Here is a 21,278-nt window from a genome sequence, read left to right as displayed (position 1 = left end):
AATGATCTGAAAACCCTTTTGCTTCAAAAACGAGATAAAGGATATCCTTTTACATGCACAGCTGAGCTCCCAAAAGAAGGAAATCCCAAGGGTCAAACAAGAAGAGTAAACTAAAATCCAGAGTAGAAAGTATGGGATTTAACAACACAAAAGCCCAGTTTCTGTAGGTTTTGTGGAGCAGCTTGAGTGTCTCTGTAATCCAGAATTGAGTTCTTGGGGCACCTGGATGGCTCAGTTGATTGAGCGTCTGAGTCTGGATTTCAGCTCAGGTCATGATCTCAGTTTGTTTTGGAGCCCTACATTGGCATCTGTGCTGAGATTGCGGAACCTGCTTAGGATGCTCTCCCTCTCTGTCCCTACCCCACTTGTGTGCTCTCTCTCAAAAACCAACAAACAAACTTAAAAAAAAAACAAAAACAAAAAAAAAACGGGTGTCTGGGTGGCTCAGTCGGTTGAGTGTCCGACTTTGGCTCAGGTCATGATCTCACGGTTCCCGAGTCTGAACCCCACAACCCCACATCACATCAGTCTCGCTGTTGTCAGTGTGGAGCACGCTTCGGATCCTCTGTCCTTCTCACTCTCTCTGCCCCTCCCCCCCACTTGTGCACTTTCAAAAATAAACATTTTAAAAATAAATAAAAATATTAAAAATAAAGGAATTGAGTTCTTCAGCTTTTGCAAATCAGAGAATTACATCTGAAGCCCCTTGCGTAAAACCAGAATGACCCTTGTCGTAGGTTCTGTCTGCCCCCTCCCCCACACCCTCTCCCTACCAGGGACCACGAGGAAACTTGCATGGCCCAGCCTAGGATCTAGATGGAAAAAGGACTACCACAGAAATCTCCAATCATAGGCCTGTGCCACATGGAGCTTGGTGTCTACATTTATCTATTCATTTAGGCTTGGACCTGAGCACCTGAAATAAACAAAATCATTCTCATCTTACAGCTAAAACCCTGCTGAAAATGAATTTATAATCCAAACGTAGTAAGCATGAAAATCCACCATAACTGAGATTCGGCACACAACAACAAAGGAGGCCTCACCCTCAATAATTTTAATTTTTTTTTTTTTTTTTAACGTTTATTGATTTTTGAGACAGAGAGAGACAAAGCATGAACGGGGGAGGGTCAGAGAGAGAGGGAGACACAGAATCGGAAACAGGCTCCAGGCTCTGAGCCATCAGCACAGAGCCCGACGCGGGGCTCGAACTCATGGACCGCGAGATTGTGACCTGAGCTGAAGTCGGACGCTCAACCGACTGAGCCACCCAGGCGCCCCAATAATTTTAGATAATCAACAAATCCAACGACATAAACTAAGTGGGTTTAAAATAATTACTTATATGTCCAGTATGATCCTCCTCAGAGCCCTGAACTTGTGTCTATACTTTTCTTCCTTCAGAGACTGCCACTTGGCTTATTCCCTCCCATTCTTCAGGTTTCTTATCAATCAGACCTTTCCCAACCCTACGCAACAGCATACAGCCCCAACACATTCCCTGGACACACATTCCCTCACATACACATCTACGGAGCTCTCAATCGTCTTTGGATACATCAACCATTTACTGGATAGTGTTTTGTTTTGTTTTAGAGAGAGAGCATGAGTGCGGGAGAGAGGCAGGGGGAGAGAGAGGCCAAGCTGGCTTCACACTCAGCACAGAGCCCGATACAGGGCTCGATCCCACAACCCTGGGATCATGACCTGAGCTGAAATCAAGAGTTGGATGTTCAACCATCTGAGCCACCCAGGCGCCCGTACTGGATAGTGTTTATGATGGTGTTTTTCCTCCACTAGAAATCAAGCTCCAGGAGGCAGCAACTTTCTTTTATTTATAGCTGCCTCTCAGTGCCTAGTAATGTGTCTGGCACATAATAGGTATTCAATAAATAATTTTTTGGATGACTGCCTGAGTGATCAAATAAAAAGAAAGAATTAAATACATAAAGGTACTGAACTAAAGATGGAAAAGACATAATGAAACTAAAAATTACAGAATTCAATGACACTGGCGCTCCAGGAATCTATGAAATCTCAACATAGAGACATCATCACAGATCAGTGAGAAAAGGGTGATCAATAGTTCTGAGCTACAGGCCTACCCATGAAGGAAGGAAAAACTATCACTACTTCACATCATATTAAAAATTCTACGTGAAGACTAAATGTAAAAGAGCCAAATATTCAGAAGAGACTATCTTTCTGACCTTAAAAGAAGTATTTTATTAAGCAAGACACAAAAGACACAAATTATAAAGGAAATCTCAAAAGAGTCTATTACATTCAAATTTTAATCTCTGAGTGTGAAATATCCTCAAGTGAAAAGACAGGGACACAAAAAGATATGTAGCCTACAAAATATAAATTTGAGTATTTTGCTCAAATACATAAAGAACTCTTATAATCATTAAGAAAAAGACAACCCTTCAAAAAAAATAAGCAAAGGATATAAAGAGACAATTTTCAGGGCAGGAAATCAAACCACATTGGTAAGCAATTTAATTCCACTCTTAGGTACGAACCCTAGGGAGTATCTGACAGGCAGGCACAGAGACACAGGTCCCAGAATGGTCAAAGAGGTATTATTTTCCACAGTAAAACATGAAGAAGCTTCATGACCACCTACTGAGAACCATAGTACGTTCCTCCAGTAGGATACTAGACCACAGTGCAGGGAATGAACCAATCAGGGCTATCTCTAGCCTGTATCAATCCTTACCCCTCACCCTCTGCCACAATGGACCAATTAGAGGGAGTCACCCCTTCTAGACAGATGCAACCCCAGCAGACATGTGCTTTGACAAGTAAACAGGCCTTTGGATAGGAAAACTGATGCTGTCGTATCAACATCGATAAATCTCAATGTGTGAAAAACTGCAGAAACAAGTGTTCAGTCTGATACCATTCATATAAAGTTTAAAAACACACTAGCCCCACTATATACTGTTCACTGATACGTGCAAGTGTAATAAACAGGCCTAAGAGTGACAAAGATCAAAACTGAATTCAGAATAGTACCTACACCAGATAAGAGTCCACCGGGGTTTAAAATTAGAAAAAAGAATTCTGAAGCACACATGGTAAAGTACTTAGACTTGACAAAGCTAAGGGGAAGGTATACAGGCATTTGTTAAAGTTGCTACACTTCATTTTTGCTTGAAACCTTTAAAAAAATTTTAGAAGACAGGCACAGAACTTTTCTGAATAGTAAGACAGTAATATGGAACATACACTGGAGAAATTCCCAAAACACAGATAAGAAAACTGAGGTAGGGAAAACATAAAGGATAGAGAAGAGACAGGCTAGTATATCGGTAAATCACATGCCTGAATAAAGGACCAGACCAAGCAGAATTAAAGCAGGAGTCAAAGATGTACTAGCAGCTCAAGAGAGTGGAATCTTAGAAATGAAGGTTCATTACAGACTAGGTAGTGTTCAGAAAGGGACTAAGCCCCTAACCTTATGCTAATAAAACTTCCAACTCCTACAAAGCAATCAGGCAGGAAAAAACAGGCTATCTCCAAAAGCCAGCAAAGCAGTTGGCCGCAGAATTATCTGCAATAAATCTCAGTAAGTCAAAATTCCAGACTGTCGAGAAAAAACAAGTGGGGAAAAGGAAAGACAAAAGAATGTTAAATTGTACTCATCTCATCTTATAGAAGAAACTGAAAACGATTTTCTTCCTGAGCTAAATAGGTCTTATAAAATTTTTAGGTTACCCCTAATAGAACTGATTCCTATGAAAACCCTGAACCTGAAAACTCTACGTATGCCTTCCTTCCAAACCGTGAGTGGAAGTTGAGTGAGGAAAAGACCCCTCTAAGAGGGACCTGAGACCAAAAGAAGTAACAAAACGGAAAGCGTTTTTTAAAATGCAAAAATTAAACAAGTATCACTCTCAATACTAATTTTACATACGCTTTGAGATTCTGTATCATAAGACAATGACATTCAGATTAGGCTTAAAAAAATCCAAACACAGTCTTCTACAAAAGACACACTAAAAACAAAATGACTTAGAGAAAGTTTAAGAGTAAGATATAGCCAAAACGTAAAAGTAAAATTTATGACAATACCTTAGGTAGGACAAAAAAAAAAAAAAGAATAATTTTTCAGATGAAGGGATCACTCACAATGAAGATACATATCTAGAACTGCTTAAACAGGAATAAAAACATGTATGAAGAAAAAAACCAGAAAGCCAAATCAACAAGGATATAGGACTTGAACAATACTATACGCCAACTAGATCTACCCAGCATGCACAGAACATTCTACCCTACAATAAAGGAATGCGCATTCTTCTCAAATGTACATACAACAGTCTCCAGGACAACCATAAAGTGGGCCATTAAAACTAGTTTCAATAAATTAAAAGGACTGAAATCATACAAAGCATGTTCTCTGACCACAATGGGATCAACTTAATCAACAACAGAGGGAAATCGCGGAAATAAATATATGAAAATTAATCCACACGCTCCAAAATACCCAACGGATCAAAGAAGAAATCACAAAAATTAGAAAATACCTTGAGATAAAGGAAAATGAAAACACAACACACCAAAATTTATGGGACGCAGCTAAAGCAGTAGAGGAAAATTTATAGTTGTAAACACCTATACTGTATTAGAAAAGAAAGCTTTAAATCAACAACCTAATCTTTCACCTAAGAAACTAGAAAAGGAACAAAATAAAACCAACCCAAGCAGGAGAGATAAACCAAGGAGAAACCAACAGTCAGGAAGGTCCTACATAAATTGGGAGTGGTAAACACAATACAGAGGAGCCAAACTATTTAATAAGTACATCACAGTCCAGCAAACTCTTCCACAGTAAGTACTTAATGAGTGCTAGCCACCCTAATTCCCCTAACAACTCTACACGGTAGACATAGGTTCTACTGCTATTCCTGTTTTACTGATGAGGAACCCAGAGGAGAGAAGTCACATAACCTGTCTGCAGGTACACCGTGAAGAAGCGGGAGAGCCAGAATTCAAACTCAGGCTCCAGACTTTGATTCATGACAACAAATACACGACAAAAATGACTTCCACTTTCCCAAAGTGTTTTATCTAAACTATGAAAATGAATGAAACTTTCAGGTTGAGGAGAGGAAGAGAAAGGAACAGTGTAAAACCTCTTGAAGACAGAAAATAAATCCACGAAATTAAGAATTAGGAAAGGAAGGGGCGCCTGGGTGGCTCAGTCGGTTAAGGGTCCGACTTCGGCTCAGATCATGATCTCGTGGTCCGTGAGTTCGAGCCTCCCCATCAGGCTCTGTGCAGACAGTTCAGAGCCTGGAGCCAGTTTCGGATTCTGTGTCTCCCTCTCTCTCTGACCCTCCCCCGTTCATGCTGTCTCTGTCTCAAAAGTAAATAAAGGTTTAAAAAAAAAAAAAAGAATTAGGAAAGGAATATGATCTCATAACAGAATACTGTCATTTGTGCTTTAAAAATATAACTCCATAAGGGCGCCTGGGTGGCTTAGTCAGTTAGGTGGCCGACTTCGGCTCAGGTCATGATCTCAGTTTCTGAATTCAAGCCCCGCATAAGGCTCTGCTTAGGATTCTGTGTCTCCCTCTCTCTCTGACCCTCCCCCACTTGCACTCTGTGTGTGTGTGTGTGTGTGTGTGTGTGTGTGTGTGTGTCTGTCTCTCAAAAATAAACATTAAAAAAAAATTTTTTTTAATATAATTCCATAAAGTTCCTTCTAGGAAAATATAGGCCTCCAAACTTCTTTCACCCATGCATTCAAGATATTGAATTGAATTATTTATTTATTTTAAAATAGGTTCCACACCGAACGTGGGGCTTGAACTCTCCACCCTGAGATCAAGAGTCACATGCTCTGCCAACTGAGCCGGCCAGGAATCCCCATTCAAGATGTTTTTTTTTAATTTTTTTAATGTTTAGTTGTTTTTGAGAGAGAGAGAAAGACAGAGTGCAAGTAGGGGAGGGGCAGAGAGAGAGGGAGACACAGAACTAGAAGTAGGCTCCAGGCTACGAGCTGTCAGCACAGAGTCCAACACAGGGCTTGAACTCACAAACCGTGAAATCATGATCTGAGCGAAAGTCGGAAGTTCAACCAACTGAGCCACCCAGGAGCCCCTCAAGATATTTATTAACATCATGTTATTGCCACTGACCTAGACACTGAAATCAAATCAAGAAAATGGAAGAAATTTAAATGTGTGAGTAATCAAAGAAAGAACAACAAGACGCCAGAGAAACCCTTCTAAAGTAGATCTGGCCCATATGGTTTCCCAGATCCTACCAGGAATAGATCACTCCCATGTGATATCCCATACCTATTCCAGAATGGCAAATAGAGAAAGCATACCAACTCATTTTACCACATTCATAAAATCCTGTGATGACAAGCACAAGAAATATACTATGGATTTCACATAAGAAAATATATGTAAAGTTCTAAATAAAATATCAGCATTAAATATTATCCTGAAAGTACACTTAACAACCAATTAGTAGCAAGCCTGGTTTGCTCTAGATATATATAAATAAGGGGCGCCTGTGTGGCTTGGTCGGTTAAGCGTCCGACTTCGGCTCAGGTCACGATCTCGCGGTCAGTAGGTTCGAGCCCCGCGTCGGGCTCTGTGCTGACAGCTCAGAGCCTGGAGCCTGTTTCGGATTCTGTGTCTCCCTCTCTCTGTGACCCTCCCCCGTTCATGCTCTGTCTCTGTCTCAAAAATAAATAAACGTTAAAAAAAAAAAAAAATTTAGATATATATAAATAAATATTTATAATTTGGCACCAAATTAAATATAAAACAAAGTTGTCCAACACCACTATTATTTAATGTTGTTCTGCGGTCATAATCAATGAACTAAATTTAAGAATGGTGGGGAGGGGGTGCCTGGGTGGTGCAGCGGGTTGAGGGTCCGACTCTTGGTTTCAGCTAAGGTCGTGATCTCACAGTTCGTGGGTTCAAGCCCCACATTGGGCTCTACGCTGATGGCACGGAGCCTGCTTCAGATTCCATCTCTCCTTCTCTCTGCCCCTCCCTCACTTGTGCTCTCTTGCTCTCTCACTCAAAAATAAATAAACTTAAAAAAAAAAAAAAAGATTAAGAAGGATGGGGAGAAACACAGAAGTAGATCTAAAAGGAAACACCATGATTTCTTAAATGTAAAATTATACATCCAGAAATAAGAATATCAACTGAAAAGCAAATGGTGTAGTAAAGTGTCCACTGGAAAACAAATGTAACAAAATACCTGTCACATCTACATGAAAAAACCTGTAAGAGTCATGCCAGGGTCCTCAATGGAAAGACTCCATACAGGCATGCCTCACCGTATCACACTTCACGTTGCAGATGGTGCGTTTTTTACAAATTGAAGGTTTGTGGCAACCCTGCATGGACCAAATGTATCGGTGTCATTATTCCAACAGTTTCGTGTTGCTGTGTCACATTTTGGTAATTCTCACAATATTTCAAACTTTTTCATTATTATTATATTTGTCATGGTGATTGCTGATCAGTGATCTTTGATGTCACTCTTGTATGTAATTATTTGGGGGGCACAAAAACTGCATCCATCCAAGACAGTGCATACCAGATGGTGAGTTTAGTTTCTGACCACCTACTGGCTGTTCCCCCATCTCTCTGCCTCTCCTGGGGCCTACCTATCCCTGGGACACAACAATATTGAAATCAGGCCAGTTAATAACCCTACAATGGCCCCTAAGTGTTCAGATGAAAGGAAGAGTCACATGTCCCTCATTTAAAATCAAAACCTGTAAAAGATTCAGCATCTCAGAAGCTGAGACAGGCTGAAAGCATGGCCTCTTGTGCCAAACAGCGGTGTTATAAATGCAAAGGAAAAGTTCCTAAAGGAAAGGAGAAAGGAAAAGTGCTAGTCCGGGGAACACACGAATGGCAAGAAAGTGAAACAGCCTTATTGCTGATGTGGAGAAAGGCTTAGTGGCCTGGATAGAAGGTCAAACCAGCCCCAACGTTCCCTGAAGCCAAAGCCTAATCCAGAGCAAGGCCCTAATGCTCTTCAGTTCTGTGAAGGCTGAGAGGTGGGGAAGTGCGGAAGGAAAGTCTGACACTAGCAGGGGTTGGTTCGGGAGGTTTAAGCAAAGAAGCCTCTCCATAACATAAATGTGCAAGGTGAAGCAGCAAGTGCTGATGTAGAAGCTGCAGAAAGTTATCCAGAAGATTCTAGATCTTAAGATAATTAATACATGGGGTGCCTGGATGGCTCAGCCGGTCAAGCATCGTATCAGCTCAGGTGGTGATCTCTCAGTCATGAGATCGAGCCCCAAGTTGGGCTCCGCGCTGACTCAGAATCCCTGCTGAGATTCTCTCTCCTTCTCTCTGCCCGTCCCCTGCTCATGCACTTGCACAGGCTCTCTCTCAAAATAAATAAACTTAAAAAAAAAAAAAAGATAACTAATACACTATACCAAATAACAGGTTTTCAGTGTAGATTAAACAGCTTTCTAATGGATGAAGATGCCACCTAGGACTTTCATAGCTAATGAGGAGAAGCCAATGTTTGGCTTCAAAGTTTCAAAGGACAGTTGACTCACCTGCTAGGGGCTAATGCAGCTGGTGATTTTATGTTGAAGCCAGTGCTCATTTGCCACTCCCAAACTCCTAGGGCCCTTAAGAATTATGCTAAATCTACTCTGCATGTGCCCTAACAATGGAACAACAAAGCCTGGATAAAAGCACATCTGTTTACAACATGATTTACTGGATATTTTAAGCTCACTGTTGAGACCTACTGCTCAGAAAAAGAAAAGTTTCTTTTCAAAGTATTCTGCTCACTGACAGTGCACCTGGTCACCCAAGAGCTCTGATGGAGACATACAGGGAGATTAGTGTTGTTTTCATGCCTGCCAACACAACCTCCATTCTGCAGACCATGGATCAAGGAGTAATTTTAACTTTCCAATTGGGCAAAGTAAATTGAAAACCTTCCAGAAAGGATTCACCATTCTAGGTGGCATCAAGAACATTTGTGATTCATGGGAAGAGGTCAAATAATCAATATTAACAGGAGTTTGGAAGAAGCTGATTCCAACTCTATAGATGACTTTGAGGGGTTCAAGACTCCAGTGGAGGCAGACAGGGTGGAAACAGCAGGACAGCTAGAGTCAGAAGTGGAGCTTGAACACATGACTGAATGGCTGCAATCTCGGGATGAATCTTGAACGGATGAGGAGTTTCTTCTTATGGATGAGCAAAGGAAGTGGTTTCCTGAGATAAGATCTACTTCTGGTGAAGATGTCGTGAAGATTGTTGAAATGACAAAAAGGGTTTAGAATATTACATGAACTCGGTTGATAAAGCAGCAGCAGGGTTTGAGAGGATTGACTCCAATTTCGAAAGAAGTTCTACTGAGGGTCAAATGCTATCAAACAGCATCATATGCTACAGAGAAATCATTCATTAAAGAATCAATCAATCAATGTGGCACACTTCATTGTTGTCTGCTTTCAAGAAATTGCCACGGGCACGTGGGTGGCTCAGTCGGTTAAGCATCTGACTTCAGCTCAGGCTCAGATCATGATTTCCCAGTCCGTGGGTTCAAGCCCTGTGTCGGGCTCTGTGCTGACAGCTCAAGAGCCTGGAGCCTGCTTCTGATTCTGTGTCTCCCTCTCTCTCTCTCTGCCCCTTCCCTGCTCACACTGTCTCTCTCTCAAAAATAAATTTTAAAAAATTAAAAAAAAAAAAATTGCCACAGCCACCCCAACCTTCAGCAACCACCACCCTGATCAGTCAGCAGCCATCCACAATGAAGAAAGACCCTCCACTAGCAGAAAGATGACGACTCCCTGAAAGTTCAGATGATGGTTAAGTTTTAGCAACAGGGTATTTTTCAATTAGGGTATATACATTTTGGGCGGATACATATATTTTTTAAACAATGCTATTGCACACCGTAAACGTAAGTTTTATATGCACTAGGAAACAAAAAAACTCATTTGATCTGCTGTATTGTGCTATTCACTTTAGGGCGGTGGTCTGGAACCGAACCCGCGATACCTCTGACACGCCCCCGTATTGCAGAGACAGTGTAGTGAGTGACTCCCCTCGCTAGCACAGCTCCTGTTTGTTCCAGCATCCATTCTTTTCTCACACGATTCAGGCGGAGCAGAATCCATCCTCTGACAGGAATGGATCCTGGTCAGTTTTAGAGAATCATGGTAATCCCACATTTCCTGTCAAGGACTGGGTTCGAAATGCCGTGTAACCCAATCCAGCCAATGAGCAATAAGGGTAAATCTAATTGGGAACTTCTAGCAAAGATTACCTTGATTCTAAAAGAACACCAAATAAGTTTTCTTTTCTTCTGCACGTTGCCATTTCTGGATAAGGTTCCTGGGACCTAATACAGTCCCTTTTCAATCATGGTGGGAATGTGAAGAGAAAGTCAAAACACACTGAGAATGAGTGAGGAGGGATGGAAAGAATCTCCTTCCTCAGGATTTCCATGAGCTGTGTGTCAAGTAACTCAACAGCCTGCCCCTTTTCGATGAACTACCAGTTACATGAGAGTAAGTGCCCTTAATGCGTAACTGAAATTCTGTGCTATTTGCAGTGAAATGCTAACTTATTCAGAAGGCAATCTCCTCAAACTCACTGAAAAATATAATGCAAATCTAATAATTCAGTCTCAAAGCATTTTGGGGATTTGACAAAATGATCTAAAATGCATGTAAAAACTGAGAATAAAATGGGAGGAAATCTTACCAAAGAAGCATGCGTGAAACCTGTTTCACTGTGTAACTCAAACGTATGCTACCATATAACTCAAACAACATATACTGTTATAAAAGTCATCAGATGAATGAATCGAATGGAAACCCCCAAAAGAGACGCAAGCATATGCTAATTTATAGTTAAGTATGTAACAACAATAGATTATCATCTTTAGGAAAGTAGTGACCAACTTCACACCCAAATTAACCACCAGTATGTTAAGAAGTTACATGTTAACCCTGTTTAGAAATAAAGAAAAAATAAATTTTAAAAAATGAGTGAATATTTATCTGATTTCAAAGCTGAAAAATACCTAAGCATTAAGCTCCAGAAAAGCAGGGACTTCTGCTTCACTTGCCTCTATTGAATCCTACAATATCTGGCCTAGAATAGCTACTCAATATGTATTCAAAATTCATAAAAGCAGGGGCGCCTGGATGGCTCAGTCAGTTATGCATTTGACTCGTGATTTTCCCTCAGGTCATGATCTCTTGGTTTGAGTTCGAGCCCTGCATCAGGGTCTGCGCTGACGGCACAGAGCCTGCTCGGGATTCTGGATCTCTCTCTCAAAATAAACAAGCATTTAAAAAATTAAATTAAATTAATAAAAGCAAAAAACATACACATAAACAAATTCAGATCTAATTCCAAAAAGATCACAGGCAAGTGCAAGTCATACTGTGTGATTCATTTATATAAATTTTAAAAAGAAGCCCTCAAAAACAAAACAAGATTCAGCAGAATAGTATCTCTGGGGTGAGAAGGAGAATGGGGCTGGGGCCAAACACACACAGGCTGCAAAGGTGGGTCACTGCCTGTTCTTCTCATTCATTATTCCTTAAACTATATAGATTTTAGTTTCACATTTCTTTAAAACAAATTTTTTTTATGTTTATATATTTTGAGAGCGAGAGAGGGTGAGAGCAAGGGAGGGGCAGAGAGAGAGGGAGAGAGGATCCCAAGCAGGCTCTGCATTGCCAGCGCAGAGCCCAATGTGGGGCTCAAACTCACAAACCATGAGATCATGACCTGAGCAGAAATCAAGAGTTGGACACTTAGCTGACTGAGCTACCCAGGTGCCCCTCATGCATTTTTTTAATTAAACAAAAAAACCCAAAGCTCTGAGCTCTATAGACACAAGTAAGGGAGAAGAAAAAACCTGACAGGATAGAGTTAATATTTTTACAAAACAGCACCAATAACAGATCAACCCCATTGCTTATCAAAGAAATGGTAGTTAATGCATCACTGCCATATCGCCAATCTGGCAAAGGTTATAATAATCAGTGAGCTTTGTGGAGAAGTGGCACAATGCCTTATCACGATAATAAAAACTAACAATGGCTAACACTTGAGTAGCCGCTCTCTGTGTACATTGTTCTAAGCGCTTTATGGATATTAACTCATTCAGTCTTCCTACTGGTCCCTACGAAAGAGTACTGCTCTTACCCCCATCCTGAGGATCAAAAGCACACAGGGATTAATTAATTTGACCAAAGTCACAAAGCAAATAAATGAGCAGATCCTGAAAATGTAAATTAATACAGTCCTTTTGAGGGCAATTTTGCAATATGCGCCAACAAGTTTAATTTTTTTTTTTTTTTTAATGTTTATTTATTTTTGAGACAGAGAGAGACAGAGCATGAACAGGGGAGGGGCAGAGAGAGAGGGAGACACAGAATCTGAAACAGGCTCCAGGCTCTGAGCTGTCAGCGCAGAGCCTAACACGGGGCTTGAACTCACGGACTGTGAGATCATGACCTGAGCTGAAGTCGGACGCTTAACCGACCAAGCCACCCAGGCGCCCCGCGCCAACAAGTTTAAAATGTGCTCCTCTGACCCGGAATTTCAGTGCTCGGAATCTGTCTTATGTTGTAACAGAAGACCTCACTTTCATGAGGATACACCGTTCTGGACAGAACACATGCATTCATTTATCTCTCCTCCCTCCCAAAACATCACTAAAATCAATGTTAAAGGATGAAAAAGATAGAAAGTTACAAGGAAAAGCAAAGTAGAGATGACAAAGATCAAAAATTGTGGGCGGTGACAAGCAGAGAAAAAAGTGGGAAGTGACTGAGCACATGACAGAAAGATCAGGACTGAATGCTACAAACAGCTAGGCCAGCGAGAAGTAAGCCAGTAGGTACCAGAGCCCCAGAAAACCTTAGGAATTCAGAGCAAATACTATGGTTAACAGAAGAACTTGTCAAACACATAAAAAACAAGCAACAGAAAAAATCCAGTTAACTACTGACTTCAGAGGAAACAAAGAGTTGTTCACACAAAAGAAAATGCAACTACATGGTCATGTTACTTGGCTCAACAGCTAACGCCACTCATATATTCGTAATACTATAGACACGACCAAAAGTTACACTAAATGTTCCCTTTTCTATAAGCTAACAGAGTCTAAAAATACTAATTACAAAAATAGTTTGATATGTTATTTTAGAAATATGAAGGAAAATACCGGAAGAAATTGGTTAAGAGTTGAAAATTACCCTAGGAAGATGTATGGCAAGGAAATGTTTTTAAATTAAGTCTTATAACATCCTTTGACTTTTGATACTATATGGATAAGAGTAATTTAAAAAATTGTTCCAAAAAATTATAGAATATCCAGAAAAACACACATAAGATATAAATGCCCTATAAATCTAACAACCAGAAGTAATCACTGTCTATATTTTGGTATCATTCAGTCCTGCTCTATACCTACATTTAATCTACATATTCTAGAAAAGTGGGCTCCTCCTACACTGTTTAGTAATCTACTGTTTTCACTTAATTTTGTATGAGTACTTCCTCCGTAATTACGTACATATTTATAATACGAGAAACAAAATAAGTACCCTAGACCGAGTTTATACGTGAACTTAAGTAATACGTTTTGGGATAGTTAGGTAAATAAAAAGCACATAAATTTGACAACGGATGTACTTTGTTTAAAACTGAGTGATAACAGGGGTGCCTGGGTGGCTCAGTCGGTTAAGCTTCCAACTCTTGATTCAGCTCAGGTCATTATCTCACAGTTCATGAGTTAGGCCCCACATCCGGCTCTGTAGAGGCAACTCAGAGCCTGCTTGGGATTCTAGGTCTCCCTCTCTCTCTGCCCCTCCCCACCTCTCTCTCTATATATTTAAAAAATAAATAAATAATTGAGTGATATTTCTTTAGAAAAAATAGGATTAAGAATAATGTAACATTTTATTTATTGCATAACTAGTAAAATGTAAAAACCATGTTTATAACAGAAATTAGTTTGCTCTTTCCAACAAGAGTTCCTGTGCCTAGAAAAAAGTGTTTTCACAATATACTACTAAGTTAAAAAAAAAAGCTTATACAGTATGATCCCTTATTTCTTAAGATGTAAACAGCACAGGGGGGAAAACAAGTCTGGAAAGACATACACCAGAAAATAAACAGTAGTTCCTTCTTTGTAGTTATTACAGATGATCTTTGTCACCTCCTTCCTAATGCTTTCCTAAATTGTCTTACATGCACTGGTATTATTTCTGGAAGTCAGAAACTTTTAAGGAACTGTCTATAGTCAATTCTACAAATGAAAGACAGCAAGAGTGTAGATAGTTCAAAAGTGAATTATTTGATAGCTAGACTCATCTTTACATCTTTTGTGAATTCCCTCAAAGCCTCTACACCACACTGAAACTTTACTTGGGGCCTATCTGGTCTTCTGTTCCTACATTCAACAAGTGCTGAGCCTGTATTACATGTCAGGCACTGCTCTAGTACCAAGGATTTAGCAGTGAACAAAACAGCTGAAATCTCTATCCTTCTTTGCTAGGGAAGACAAATACTAAAAACACTTGGAACAAAAATATACTTTTAGTGGCCATACAAACATGAGCACACAACAGACACACACACACACTCCTATCTTCAAGTGTGAGGAAGAAAAGTAAAGGATAGGTGGGAAGAGATGATTGTTTTAGTTAGGGTAGGCCTCCTGAGGAAGTGATACCTGAGCAGAAAACTGAATGGCCACGCAAAGATATGGGAGAACAGGCTAGGTGGAGGGAATAAGTGAAAAGGCCTTGAGATGGCAATGAGCTTGTACAGAACAGCAGGACCAGTGTGGTCAAAGTGGAAAGAGCATGGGGGAGAGAAGCAGCAGGTGATGTAGAAGTAGGCAGGTGTCAAATCATATAGGGCTTTACAAGTCCATGCAGGGATTCTGAAATTTATTCTAAAGGTGATGCAAAGGCACCGAGGTTTAAAAGATCACTCTGCCTGTGGTATGGATAACAGACTGTGTAAGGCAAGGAAGCAGGAAAACTCTTGAGGAGACTATTTACAGGTGTTTGGGCAAGAAACAATAATATCCTGCACCAAAGCAGTAGGGCAAGAGGATGAGACATGGTCTGATATGGATATATTTTGATGCCTGATCTAATATAACTTGATGAAATACAATCAGGAATGAGGAAGGAATCACAGGTGATTCTTAGGTTCTTGGCTAAGCAAGTGAATGAATGGTGGTGCCATTTACTGACTGGGCTGACTGGCAGAGAAGCAAGTTTGTGAGTGGCAGAAACCAGGAGACCGATTTCAAACATGTTATGTGTGAACTGACCAGCAGACATTCAGGTCAAGATGTCAGGTAGACAATCTTACCCAGTTCATGTCTGTAGTCCATGTGTAAGTTGGGGATGAAGATGTATAACTGATATTTAAAGGTATGGGGCTATATGTTATCTCCTAGGGTGTGAGCCCCAAGGTCTGCTAACTTTAGAGGTGGCAAAGGGGAAGGTGAGTGATGGGTTAGGTGTCCCAGAAGCCAAGCGAATAAAGCGTGTCCAGTAGGAGTCAAAGATCACCTGGGTCAGAGCTGCTAATAAGCAGCATAGGGAAGGTAAGGCTTGAGAACTGGCAACCTTGATAAGGGTGGCTTCGGTGCAGTGGTGGAACAGAAAAACTGGTTTATGTTTAAGAGAAAACTGGAAGACAACTGAATAAAAATAACTCTTTCAAGTCCTATTTATTGCTTTAGGGACAAGAGTTGACTGCTCTTTCTCTAAAGCATCTTGTAGCTCTTTGCATACAGTATGCGTGAAGTAAGAATTATGAAATCAGTGTCGAATCTGATAATTCCCAATATTTCAAACCATATTAAGAAACCCAAATGGTCGAGAGCTAGAGCTTCCTGACCATCCCATTTTGTTCCTAAAATCGTTCTTTACACTCTTCCCTCGTAATGAGGATGAACTGCAAAGACCTCAGTTTTCTCTTCATCTTTTATGACTTCGTACATATCTGGTACCAAAAGGTAATTAATTAGCATTGTGACTGGTAGCTGAACCAAGAGAAAAGAAAAAGACCTCTCCTTTCTGCTCCCCAATTTTCCAGAGGTCATATATAAAAGTCAACAAATAAATGAACCACTGAAGGGTTAAACAAACAAACAAACAAACAAACAAGGTCAAGTTATTTAAACAAGACATCTTATCCCAAACCCTCTGCTGAGATCTTAAAAATTGCCACTTAATTCCCCAAATGGATAACTTGCCCTCCCCCAATTCAGATACCTTTCCCTTTATCACAATATAACAATGAAGCTCTGTGGCAAAAAAGGCAATGTCCAGAAAACAGTCAGGTCTCCCTACCTGACAAAATGTCTTCTGCTAATTCCTTTTCTCTTTCAATTTTTTCCTCTAGGGTTGAAATGCAGAATTCATAGCCAGCAAGAGCAAATTCCTGTCTGTAAAGCAAAGATCAGCAATCGGCTGTTCACCTTTTCACAAACTCCTCTTTTATTCTCATTTTCCCAGCTTGGGTTTGAATATTGTCAGTAAAGGAAGCGTAAGATGGGAAGCATCATCTCCCACTAATAGTTTCAAGTGACTCAGTTTCTCCATTTGGGAAATGGAGTCTTACACCCGCTCAAAGTAATACTATTATGAACAGAGGCTAAGGCCCCCTGCACCAAGGGTTCTAACTACTGATCTTATGCAACTTCTGGAGAGGTTTATTAACTTTATTAGCTTTCCAACCTGTACGTCTTCAATGAAAGCTTCTTTTATGTAAATGGAATTCCTAATTATGGCACTAGAAGGCATTAAGCCTTCTCTAATCCTGGACCCTGAATCATTTGGAGAGGACACCCAAACGTCAGGCAGACTGACCTAAAGACAACTAACTGTCAACTGCTGGTTTCTATAAAGAGATGTACAAACACGACAGAAATTCCTTCTCCTTCCAGAAGCTCACTCCCGGTTTTTGCCCTTCTGCTATGGCGAAGCAGCACTACAAAGATTGCCCCTTCTCCTCTAGTGCTTTGCCAGGGGATAACAGATGACCCCACGTTGTATTCTGTTCTCAGAACAGAAGTTTCTCCAGACCCAAACCTTGGCAGGAGGGACCCTATCCAGCCAGGACATGGAGCAGGGGGAGGCTGCCCACTAGATGTTTCTAGTCAGAGTAAAATGCCTATTAACAATCCCCCTACTATTATCAGCATTCCTAAGCCCCAAGTCTAGTTATGTATCTTCTGCCTCATGCTTCTCTTAATCAAACTAAATGAAAAAATACTTTTGAGAAGGGTATAGAGGAACTCACAGGCTAATTACCAGGGGCTACTAATACACTTGTGCCTGTATGAGAGCAGGAGTTCATCCTACTCTCCACTGGGATTGGCTTTGGGCTTCTTTTATCCTAGAAGTTCATACCCCATCGACATCCAGGCCTGTTTGTTACTCCTCCAAAAGAGACAGATCCCAGGTGCAATGTTCCCCAGCACAGGCCAACCTCAAAGCTCCTCCAAAGACTTGAAGTTAAAGGCCTTCAGAGGCTCTAGCCTATCTAGTGTCCAACCAAATGCAGGTTCTGCTGAGAATGAAGGAGCTGGTGACCAGGGCAGCAGGGACCTGTGCCAGAGCCCCTGGCCTCAATAAGCACTCATTACAGCATTAGGTGTGAGGTCATTCCAAACTTCTGGTACCCAACTACTGTAGCAGCTAAAAACCCAAGGAAAAGCTAGTCTTAGATCTTCCCTTAAATATACTCTAAAAGATCTAACTCTCTAGAGGAGTTCTCTGCTTACATCTTAGGTATTTCTCCTTTGAACTCCGCCTAGACAGGATGAAAGGCACCAGGCCTCACTCATCAGTGTTCCTGAGACCTCTGGCACACATCCACATTATTTTCCAAAGCTTTTCCTGTGAAGCATGAAGATTCTCCTTTATAAAGATTTAGAACTCACATAGTACTTCTTAAATGAGCACTGATTTCCTATCCTACTTATCCAGAGGCCACTTCTCCACTCCTAGATCTTTCCCCTTCTTAAAACCCAGCTACCTGATCACCTTTACATGCTTTAAAAACACTGTCTCCTGGACTAGCCACGGAGACACTCCCATGCCAACCCCCTTATCATTCAACTATGTCTAATTTCCTGGTTTGTTGATACTTCCATCCAAAAATGGTTTCTTCCAAGTACATTATCCCCAAAAGCTTTTACATTACTCCCTCCTCTTCTAGAAAGAGCTAAACTAAAGTTCTAATGGTAACTTCCCTTCCCAGTTCAGGCAGGAACAGAATGCTCGATTAGCTTTGTCACAGTGCAGCCAGAGGCGTGAGGGCTATATGTCCCACTCAAGAGGCTACTGGAGACAGCAGGGCAAAACTTGGAAAAGACTAAAGATTTCAAAGATGAGGGAGGGAACGCTTTGAGTGTAACACCCAGTGTTTTTCAGACCCAAATGACTGGAAGGTAAATGAAAATTATATAACATCCTGGGGTTAAAGTTATCTGCCTACAGCCCAACTCCCTGGTGGCTGCCACACCTAGATTCTGACTATACTTACCTATTTTGAGCAGCATAGATACTGGCCAACTTCAGAGAGATTTCAATTATCGCATTGTCTTCCTGTTGGGAGAAAGAAAAATGAAGAAAATTCACAAGTTAAATTTCCTCATGGATTATTTCTGATCAACGTCTAGACTGCCTTTGGCCTGAAAACCATAGCTTTTATCCTTTTGGAGGAATTAGGCAACAGAATTCCTCAGCAACCATGTTTCTGCATGAGTGAAAGACTGGTAGTTTCTATACAGGTCCAAGGGGGAAAAAAATAATCCACCTTTTTTTTTTCACCAAAGCACATGTTGGTGGCTGGGTAGAGTTTCCAGGAAGCAAAACTATTTTGAAATCTGCTTCAGCTGGGGCCCAATCCCAGGCAATGTTCTTACCTGTTGCATGCCCCCTCCAAGCAGGTAACTCATGGTTGCTTTAAAAAGTTTTTCCGCCTAAAAGCATAAGGAAAAGATTTTTCTTTTACTTGGGCCCCACTATCTATATGACACTGGATTCTAAGTACTAGTCTGATGTGTCACCCCTTGTAAAACACAACACACACACACACACACACACACACACAGAAAAATATCCTTGTGATGGGAAAACAGACAAGAATACCAAGACCCCACATCCTCTGGGCACCTTAAAAACTATTCTGTGATGAGCAGAAACAAACTACAGAAATTAACCTTTCGTCCAAACCTCCTGTGGCAGAGACTGCAACCTGTCCCCTAATTATTCACTCCCCCACTTTTTTAGTTATAGAATCTTCTCTGTTTTAACAGGTCAGCCTCCTTTGTGCCTAGGTGCAGTCATATGATGAAGTTTTGGCCAAGAGATGCAGGTAGAAGGAATAGAAACAGTTTCTAAATTCTATTTTATAAGGAAGCTGCCTGCCGCTTCCCTCTTCTTTCTTCCTGGCAGCTGGAGGTGAGCCAGCTCACCTATGCAGATGAGAACACATCTTAGAAGGAACCCAGGGGCAACTGGGTGGCTCAGTTGGTTGAGCACCTGATTCTTGATTTTGGCTCAGGTCATGGTCTCACTGTTGATGCGTTCAAGCGCTGTGCCAGGCTCGGCGCTGACAGGGCAGATTCTCTCTGTCCCTCCCCTGCTTATGTGCATGCTCTCTTTCAAAATAAATAAACAAATAAGAACCCAGGCTTGTGGATCACTTCATGGAGAAGAGGTACCCACCCTTCTTTAGTGTAGCTACCTATGGAACAATGCTTTAAAAAGAAATACACCTTCTTGTTTGAGTCACTCCATTTTGGGGCCTATTTGTTATAGCAACTTCACCTGCACCCTTACTAACAGAGGTCCCTTGAAGCTAGTCCTTCACAAATTCAAAATATTACAAAGTGATTTACTTACTTACATTTTCAAGTTGACCCCGTATAAATGCCAAGTTGGCCATCTGAAAGCAAATTACAAATTGTTTTCAGTTTAGAGCACTGTGTTCTACTTATTTCAAAACCTTTCAGCTAATGACTCCCTTTTGCTTTCACACTCTAAATTAAAAAACAGTTCAAAGAGAAAGGTTTGTCACTAATCTGCTAACATCAAAGTATAGCAATAGTGTGAGTGCAAATAGCTGCCCAATCTTTGTTGATGACAAACTAAATCTAGATCCATTCATCAATGAAGAAACAAATACTAATATTTAATCTTCGGTCTAGGATTTAGACTTCGTATAAGTGACACCCCAAGGGTAATAACATTTGAAACCGAAAGAAAACTTAGTAAAAACAAAAACCAAAGAGCTTTACAACATCCTGAAGGGCAGGAGTGTAAATCAGGCCAGCTAGCAACCCTTCTCTTGGATCCGCCCTTCGTCGTCAGTGGCTCAGACTGGTTAGAAGAGTTACCAAATCATAAGTGTAAGTGATGGCCTTCCTGTTATCGCTCTGATAGGCAAGACGAAGAGCGTCATGTAAAATTAGCTCAGCCTCTTCTGGCTCATCTTTCATGATGCTCAACTGAAAAGAGAAAACAAAGAAAATAACAGAAAATGAAAGGTAAAGAAGGCAGATGTACGCACTACCAGACAGAAGTGGATATGGCTATACGTCCCAACACACAGGAGAAAGCTAGTCATTCAATTCGCCAAATATTTATTGAACTCCAGCTACACACCAGGATGTATATCTACAATGGTGACAGCGGTCAGCTTCTCTTGCAGCTATGTGCAGCTACACGACAAAGATTTGGCCAACAGATGCAGACAGCAGGAATGTGAGCAATTTTATAAGGAATGTCATCATATTTTATAAGGAAGCTGCTGGCCCTACATCTTTTTCTTCTCTTCCTACAGGCTGGAAGCCACTTGTGGAACCAATAAGCTTAATTACAACTAATGATAAAAACTACGAAGAATAGTAAAGGGAAGGAACAGTAAGCGGTCTCCTCTAAATGAGAGCCAGAGAAGCCTTCCAAGGAAGCGACAGTTAAACTGAGGCAGGAAGGAAAGAGTCAACCAGGAATCATGGGGAAAAGTTACAGGGGAAAATGACCCACAGAGCAGGGGATGAACAAAGGCTCTAGAGGCTGAAGAGAATGGTCTTCAAGAACCATTCAAGAAACGAAAGGAAACAGATGTGAAGGGAAAAGGATGAGCCAGGGGATTATTGCCAAATTGGTGGGAAGGCAGGGTGGCATAGGTCATGCAAGGTCTTGCAGGCCATGGTAAGGAGCTTGGATTTTATCACGAATGCAG

The 21,278-nt window shown here is 40.9% G+C and overlaps 1 protein-coding gene across 2 annotated transcripts in view; it reads right to left on the bottom strand.

Annotated features, from left to right (window-relative positions):
- TTC19 (tetratricopeptide repeat domain 19) overlaps window positions 1–21,278 on the bottom strand; it is a 43,841-nt gene that overhangs the window by 21,126 nt on the left and 1,437 nt on the right. Inside the window, exons 3-7 of one of the 2 annotated variants that reach the window (XM_019413359.2) lie at window positions 20,431–20,541; window positions 19,941–19,979; window positions 18,955–19,011; window positions 18,573–18,634; window positions 16,373–16,467 (exon numbers count right to left, since the gene is read on the bottom strand). In XM_019413359.2, the coding sequence (XP_019268904.2) occupies window positions 16,373–16,467; window positions 18,573–18,634; window positions 18,955–19,011; window positions 19,941–19,979; window positions 20,431–20,541 (364 nt within the window). The remainder of the gene's footprint in view (window positions 1–16,372; window positions 16,468–18,572; window positions 18,635–18,954; window positions 19,012–19,940; window positions 19,980–20,430; window positions 20,542–21,278) is intronic. The other variant, XM_053893267.1, reaches the window with a different exon arrangement.

This window comes from Panthera pardus, unplaced genomic scaffold (genome assembly GCF_024362965.1).
Source record: "Panthera pardus isolate Hobbes unplaced genomic scaffold, ASM2436296v1 HiC_scaffold_3, whole genome shotgun sequence".
Classification (NCBI taxonomy): domain Eukaryota; kingdom Metazoa; phylum Chordata; class Mammalia; order Carnivora; family Felidae; genus Panthera; species Panthera pardus.
This window is presented reverse-complemented; position numbering and strand designations above follow the sequence as displayed.